Source organism: Setaria italica, chromosome VI (genome assembly GCF_000263155.2).
Source record: "Setaria italica strain Yugu1 chromosome VI, Setaria_italica_v2.0, whole genome shotgun sequence".
In the NCBI taxonomy this organism is placed as follows: Eukaryota; Viridiplantae; Streptophyta; class Magnoliopsida; order Poales; family Poaceae; genus Setaria; species Setaria italica.
Genome location: NC_028455.1, coordinates 24,620,921 through 24,629,003, shown reverse-complemented (window position 1 = coordinate 24,629,003; position 8,083 = coordinate 24,620,921). Strand labels below are relative to the sequence as shown.

The 8,083-nt window shown below is 43.6% G+C and overlaps 1 protein-coding gene across 1 annotated transcript; it reads right to left on the bottom strand.

The window, feature by feature from the left end:
- Positions 1–2,420: 2,420 nt before the first annotated feature.
- Positions 2,421–7,719, bottom strand: LOC101768602 (ABC transporter A family member 8-like). The gene is made up of 16 exons (XM_022827845.1): positions 7,579–7,719; positions 7,267–7,347; positions 6,562–6,703; positions 6,075–6,199; positions 5,637–5,795; positions 5,360–5,522; positions 5,137–5,262; positions 4,944–5,027; positions 4,506–4,858; positions 4,225–4,425; positions 3,918–4,027; positions 3,732–3,816; positions 3,430–3,558; positions 3,191–3,296; positions 2,945–3,033; positions 2,421–2,847 (listed from the first exon to the last, which is right to left on the bottom strand). Exons 1-16 carry the CDS (start codon positions 7,657–7,659, stop codon positions 2,548–2,550), a joined length of 2,334 nt encoding a protein of 777 aa, XP_022683580.1. The 5' UTR covers positions 7,660–7,719; the 3' UTR covers positions 2,421–2,547.
- Positions 7,720–8,083: the final 364 nt, after the last annotated feature.

The following is an 8,083-nucleotide window of genomic DNA, read 5'->3' as shown; positions in this document are numbered from 1 at the left end:
AAAGTACAGTTGGGAATCGGCCGAATGGCGCCACAGTTCGAGATCGGTTGGTTGGCGCTACAGTCCAAGATCGGCCAATGCTACAGTACGGGATCGGCCGATGACTTCTGCCTCGCTTGACCCTTGGGGTTCGGATCGGACACGCCAGGTTCCTGATCGGTTACCTTTTTCCGATAAGGAATCGGCCGATTAGGAGGTTGGAATAATTGGGCCGGTATGGGCTTGGAAAGGAATAGAAGGATGAAGGGGAAATCAGCCCGTGAAGCGTATAATGACCAACCTAGTACGAATCGTACTTGTAAATATTCGTTTTCTATTTCAATTAGGGATAGAGTCCTAGTCAGTTAAGGAGTCATCTGTACGGGGCTATAAATAGCTACCTTTGTAAATCTGTAATCATCAACTACTCAATACAACAAACTACTTTTTCCTCGTACTTACTTTCAAGCAGGCGACTTCGCCAATACTTTTGTCTTTTTCACGAGTTTGTGCGGGTTGGCAGGGCTGCATCAACTTGATCTCCGGCCGATTCTGTAAGTTCCGCTTATCGAGTAATATCTAAGCTTTAACTTCGGGCGCATCGCTGTTGTTTCGTTTAGATTTATTCACCAGTTATCGATATTTACTAGAATCATAGGTTTTACCTGTTTTTCTAGTTTTATCATCAGTTATCCAGCTAGGAATCGGCAGTTTCGACTTTCTTTATATTCTGCTATTAAATTCACTTATTTTACACATAGCCGATTAGATCTATTCCTAGTGTCGCTACTATAGCATTGTGTCGATTAATCCTGTAATCTTCGTCTACACTGCTACAGTAATCGACTGTTCATAGCCAATTTCTTTATTGCGGCAAATCGGCCGATTCGCTGATAAGCTCTCTCGAGATCGGAAATTCAGCCGATCGCGACTTCTGGATCTGACACGTTTCTTCCTTGCCAATCAACAGGTCAGATTGGCTGGCACGCCGCGCAAACCGCACCAGGGCAATCACCCGAATAGGAGTTAAGCAGATTCTCCCGGGTCGTGTGTCAGACGCTGGGGATTCGGTTGACCGATTTCTAGTGCCAACAGCAGGTAACTCAGCGATTGCTGATCTTTGGCTACCCATGAATCATATTCAGGGTTGGCCACTATTTCCTTCTTGTCATCGACCTTCACCACCTCCATGGTCTTAGTCGGTTCTTTGATAGATCCATCTAGGATCCTCATAAGCTGTGTACCACGCACAACAGGAAGGAATTGGACTTTCCACAAGACGTAGTTCTCCCATGTGAGCTTTTCAGCTATAGGAGTTCCAAGGTGCGCCGAGGGTGATGTTGAGGAAGACGCCATGGATAAACACGTCGGGTAGATGTATTGTGGAAGAAGACGCTCTAATACCATGTAAAAGAATAGAACGTGGTTGCCTATCTCGGCATTACCACGGTTGCATGTTTATATAGGAGAGAAGTCCCAACAAATTACAATGGAGGTTGTTGTGATCTGGTTCGGTTGGTGTACTTGTACATCAAGAAGTAATCTATCTCTAACTAATCTATCAACCAAACCAGAATACAACAACCAATGTCTCGAAGAGATACAATCCGAATTCAATAACCTTGCACTCAGTTACATGGGATAACAACCAATACTTCTAACAACAAGATACAAACACTGCACATTACAACACCCAAATTTTCATCCATGTGAATATTTCATGAACTATGAACCTCTGCAAATTTATCTTCTCAAATTTGCTCTCACTGGCCGTGCAATTTCAACCTTTTGGAGATCCATCGAGCAACCAAAATTTACCATCTGCAGGTGGCCTTATTTTAGTGCCTAGCATCTTAAGTTGGATTAATATCCTTCTTTCAGGTGGCATTTCGTGGTAATGAGAGAAGTAATATCTCGGTGATGCACCCTCTTAGCTTATGTTGGTGTTGTTGTGGAGAGAATTGAATTTGAAGGGGGAGGGCGAGATATAAATTGGGGACACAAACTTTAGAAAACAATTATAGAAAACTGGAAAGTAAGATGCAAAGACATCAAGTCTTAATTAAAGTTGGTAGAATATGTGTTTGATGGAGAAACTTTTGCTGCAGTAGTCAGCTTGATTTTTCTTTTTTCCAAAACCTAGATTGAATGTTTAGATATTGTTGAGCATCATTGCACAAATAATCAAATAGGTTGGAGAAAGAAGCAAATGCACATGTTGTGGGATAAAAATGTAGGATAAACTATTTAAGTTGGTGGGAAGCTCAAGATGATACCTGAAAAAATGAGTATAATGGTGTGTTCTTCCTCAAATTTTATTAGATAGATTCAGTCATCGTAAAATTTTAATAAATTTTTAAAATGATACCAACTCTCACAGCTTAGAAATATTAACATACACATTAACCCAACAATGCATATTAACACATCCATCACTCTATTCCATTGAAAAAATCTGTACATTTTGCAAATGTTAACCCTAAGGAAAGAAAACCTCTAACTGGTGCTACCGAGCTGACATTAGCAGCTAGCTACAACTTACAATAGAGCCAACTGGCTACTCACTCACTATGATAGCACGTCGAACGCACGGGCCTCCTTTGCCACCCTGACGAACACTTCCTCTAGCGTTGCATCTGCCACACCCCACCCTAGCACAGGGAATGCACGTCTCGCCGCCTCTACTGCACCGAAAACGCAGCCCAACCCTACCTCCTGTTGAGGCAACGCAAACTTCTGCGTGCCCAACACGCTGTAGATCCTTGTGTACCTCGGTGAGAGCCAGCTCACTAGCTGCTCCACCGCCTCCTCGTGCTCCGGTGATGTTGTGATCGTCAGGATCCGAGTGCCTCCATACCTAGCCTTCAACTGCATTGCCCAAATGTAATAATGTTTTTGCTGCAAAAGAGTATTCCTAAAAACTGGAATCTACATTAGATGAGTTCTAGCATTTTGTTTTTTGTACCTCCTTGGGGGTTCCAATGCAATGGAAGTTTCCATTGATGAAGATGCCGATACGGTCACACAATTCCTCAGCCTCCTCCATGGAATGTGCTGAAACATCCAGTGTGAAGGTTTACATGTAAGATTATGTTGGCTTACTGTAGTACAAGTAAATTGCTTGTCTTCCCCCGTGAACTTAGTCTTTTAGGTACAACAGGTCTGTGCATGCAGCTCAATATGATATAAGAGGTAATAAAAGGAGGATTACTGGTAAGAAATATGGTGCAATCCTTCTTTGCTTGCTTGATGATTCTCCACAGATCATTCCTAGACCTTGAGTCGAGCCCAGTACTCGGTTCATCCATGTAAACAACCTGCAAATAATGAATTTCATGATGATTATTAGTTCTGAAAAATTTTCAACGATCTTATGTGTCTATGTGTGTATATGTTGGGGTGTCTTCGGAAAGGAAATGAATGAACTAGAGCTACGACACATGGGAGTACTTTAGGATTGCCGATGAGCGCAATGGCAACGCTGAGTCTTCTTTTCATGCCACCACTGTACTTGCTTACAGATTTGTCACCGAAACCACTGTGGAACAAATTTACGTTCTTCAAGGATTGTTCAACTGCCTGGATCAGGGAATGTATGTCATGATCCAACAAAAAAGATTTGGTGATTATATGCAATAATGGTGTAATCAGATGATCTGCTCTTAACGACTACATTTTCAGATGAATAATGTAGTATAAGGTAGCTAGATTGTAGATTACAAACTTTGTTTTAGTTCATGGCTTCAAACTACCTGTGTTAGAGCAGCACCTGTGAGATTCTTCATTCGGCCATAGAACATCAGATGCTCTCTTCCTGTCAGAGTCTCCCAAAGTAAGCTGCACACAGAATGAACATAATTTGGTTAGCATCACACCACAGACAAAATCACATTCCAAAAATAAAATATCACCACTGACAAAGTCTCTTGTGATCATACTCATGCTGTGGACATACACCAATATTTGCATATATTTCCTTCATATCTGTCCTCAAATCCATTCCATGGATGTAAGCAGTTCCGTAAGTCGGTTTCACTAGGCCAATCATCTGCACATGCATCCCATAAGTAATGCGTAAATAATTTTTTTTATTGGTGCACTATGGAAGAAGCTGAAGAGCTAATGATAGGATCACTTTGTTTCTTGGGAAATATAGGATCACTCTGTTTCTCACAAAACAGAGCCTCACCCTGTTCTCAAAAACAGGCACAAACATACATAGGAACACTAGTAACTATTACTTACCATGTTAATGAAGGATGTCTTCCCTGCCCCATTGGGACCGAGCATCCCGAAACACTGCCCTTTGCGCAAAGCTAGCGACAATCCTCTAACAGCATGCTTGTCAGGATTACCATTCTTTCCAGGGTACACTTTCTTTAGATTATGGCAGATGATCAGATTACTCATGTCCATATCCTTTAATAATCGTTTCACCACCTTGCGCTGAAATAATTTTATAATAACAAAATTAGAAAAAGACAGCCTGTTGAATTTATCAGTTGTCAGTTATATGCTTAACTAACCTCTAGGAACACATCAGGCTTTGTCATATCAACATGGACCCTCCTGGATCCCCTCTTCAATTTGTTTGGTTTCTCTGAAGGTGAGGAATGATTTGTTGATAGAAATCCGAAGACAAATAGAGGCTGCCATGCAGGTCTATGGCCCAGTAAAAATGCCACAAGGAGGAGGATTATCCCTTCAATAGACATTAGAATCATAACATCTTTCATCCCGTTAACGGGGTCGTTCAAGTCTGCCCATCTCATCCCGGGCTTTCCCATATTTCTTCCTGCAGCAGCATACTCAGAAAGCTCGTATATTCCTCGGTAGAGGGAGAACCCAGGAATAAGCTCTATTGCTACAAGCCACATCCCTAAACAAATGAAACAATGGTTCGTGACGCCTTTCGAAGTTTTATTTTGCAGAATTTCTTTGTTCAGAAGAACTATAAAGGTTACTTGGGAAGGTAGCATCCTCGATGAATATCTTCAACAGAGCTTCTCCAAGAAGGCTAGATCCAAAGACATATATGTAACCAATTACTGTAACACAATAAGAATACATCTCAACCAAGGTAGACCATCCAATGAGGCACATAATATTTTTAGCCTAGTATAAGGCACCATAAAAGAGCTCTATTCATTTACTGACCAGTAGCAATCCTGACAGAAGAGAAGAACGAAGCCAGCAGAAAGGCAAGCACGATCTGTAGGTTGATACATATGAAGTAGAACAGAGATTGTATGCTGTAGCTATTTAGTCTGAAGATATCTAGCCCTGCAAAACCAAACTCATGGTTTAGTAATTAACTAATTAATAGCATAGCTGCTCGTATGGAATCCAGGAATTTTGGTAACACATAGTTGCTTGGTACCTATAACGGACCCAGAGATCATGAAGAACATCATGTAAGCTGTTGAAAGTGATAAGAAATAGGCATAAGAAATCAACCAATAAGGCGCATCCTTCAGCCCATGCATCTTCATCATCAGTCTTAGTCTCCGCTCCTTGTCGTAAACAAGATATGTTAACATTACCTGTATTAGATTGAAGTCATCCGTAACTTATTTATCGGTGAACATCATTAGATTTACTAAGGTCCTTCACTGGAACTCGGTTTGTCATCATGGAAAAAAATTGAGTAAACTTACTGGAAGTAGGAGTTGAACCGTCCAGGTGAAGAATAGTGCATCTAGGAGGGTAGTGAGGTCCAGCCTCATCGGGACAGCAGCTTTGGGCATTTCCTTTAAATACTCGAGACGCATTTCCACATTTTGTCCTCTAAAATGGTTCAAATATGCAGCGGATGCCTACAATAAAAACACATAATTAGTACTCATAAAAGTATGGAGTATGTCTCAACGTACCATAACATAAAGATCGGAAAAGTTATTGTATGGAACAGAATCCGGAAACAATTGGCAGAAAAATCAGGAGAGTGAATGATAGACAGAGCTGTCATATACAAAAAGTCATTTTGGATGTAGTAAACTAGTTATGCAACCATATCTTCATTAAGAATTATTTTACTTCAATAAGCTATTTGTTGATCTAAACTTAACAGAAAAGATGTTGGCAAGTGTAAGTACCATATTAACCAACCGTGCAACACGCAAAACTGTCATTGAATGGTGTCCATTGTCCCTGCTGAAGCTGGAATTGTACCAAACATATACATGGAGGCGCCTCTTATTCGTATCTAGGAAGTCATAGCCTACAGAAATATTTTGATATTTTCTCAACTTAGCATTATAGGCAGCTCCACTCTATTATCACAACTGAAAACAATATATACACTGAATGCAGAAAAGGCTACCAGCAAGGAATTCATTTGATCTTCTCCGCTTATTTCCACCCTTGTAACCCTTGAACATATGATGATTTATCACTGACGAATTATCGCACCACAGCGGCAAAGCTTGGACACACTGCATATCTGTTCCATATCACAGAGAATATATTGGGTTGAAGGAAGCTATTCTAAATGCAATAATTTGCATAAAGAACAAAATGCAGGCATAAAAAGCTACATTATGCATTCTACTGCTTCCCCAACTGAACAAAAATAAAACTTACCAGATTCCAGTTGTATCCCATCAAAATTTTCTGAAACATTGCGTGAATCGAACTGGCACTGCGGTTGGAGCACATACAAGGTCTCCTGTGGAACAAGACCCGGTTCAACGAACAGCACATGTGCTGGCAGCGAGTTTGAACCCTGGAAGCCGAAAATTCAGAGTCATTCCTTCCATCAGAACAAAAGAAAAAGGAAAATCGCACGCACACTTTCGCGTAAAATGCCGCCGATGAACAATGATTGATCAAGCAACTTACAGTGACTACTGTCGAGAACTCATCAAGATAATCCGACGAATTTGAAGCATCAGGCGCCAGGGCGTATTGTGCAGGGACAGGTGGGAACAGCAGCCCTCCAAGGCCTTCCAAAAATTCACCAAGAAACAGAGCAATTAGCAACCAAAATGCACAAGATTTCGATGCAAAATCTGACATGGTGATCTGTACTGTACCTTGGGCAAGCTGGCGGTTCCGGCCGGTGAGGAGCACGGCGGCGGGGCAGCTCTTCTCCGACGAGTTGCACGGCCGCCGGTGCAGGCGCGTCAGGGCGCGCGCCTCGGGGTCCGGCACCTGCACCAGCGCCGGCCACCGCGGCGGCACCGGCACCGCGCAGCTGAGCGCCTGGATGGGCGTGGAGTACTGGACGCCGCACTGCGTCCCCTGGCAGCCGCACTGGAACGGCGGCCTCGCCAGCTCGCTGTCCACCACGCGCTGGATGGAGACGAGGAGCACGCAGAGGAGCACCGGGAACGCGGCGATGGCGGTGTTCGTCCTCGCGTTCCTCCTCTGCGAGCACCAAAGCATAACAAACATGTAAGGTTAGCGTTTCTTGAGAAATGGCATGGCATGGTAACATGATCTGGAAGTGCCAAAAATGTGTTCAATTCAGGGAATAGTAGTGGTTTAAACAGTTGACAGTGATAAAAGCAAGTGAAAATTTGTGACTTCTTTTGAAAAAAATAGTCTGATCTTGATCTGGTCTTCGGTCTATCCTGCTTGACGCTGGGAATTCTTTACCTGGAAGGAGAGGTTCTTGAGGAAGAGGGCATGGACCTGCCTGAAAAACCTCGCGAGCCCGCGCGACCGCCGAGATTCCATGAGCGTCTCTGTGCACCTTCTGAGTTCTGGCAGAGCAAGAACGACGCCACGAACAGCAACTGATCAGTCCACTCTACTCTCCACTGAAACCTCACGGCTCACACCATTCCGTCCGTGTCACGCCACCGAGCTCACCTGCTCCTGATATAGCACGAGCACGAGAGACTTGAGTGAGAAAGCAAGCAGTAGAGAGTCCAGCTAGCTGCTCTGTCAGGCAGCTGGCTTCAGACCGCCGCGAATGCCTCGAGACGCGCGCCTCCCGGCGTGAGCATCACGCGCGCCGTGCCGCCAGTCCGCGTCCGGGTATCAGGCGCGAGCGCGGCGGCGGAGGATTTACCGGTGACGCGTTCGTCAGTTGCTCCATGGAAGCTGATGCATGGCGTCCGCCTGAAGGAACCTGTGCCCGTATCGATGCTGCTGCGGC

Coding starts and splice junctions, on each gene's coding strand:
- LOC101768602 (XM_022827845.1), bottom strand. CDS start 7,659: ATGGAATCTCGGCGGTCGCGCGGGCTCGCGAGGTTTTTCAGGCAGGTC. Junction 7,348..7,578: donor TCAAGAACCTCTCCTTCCAG/GTAAAGAATTCC, acceptor TGGTGCTCGCAG/AGGAGGAACGCGAGGACGAA. Junction 3,297..3,429: donor CGCTCATCGGCAATCCTAAA/GTACTCCCATGT, acceptor CATTATTTGCAG/GTTGTTTACATGGATGAACC.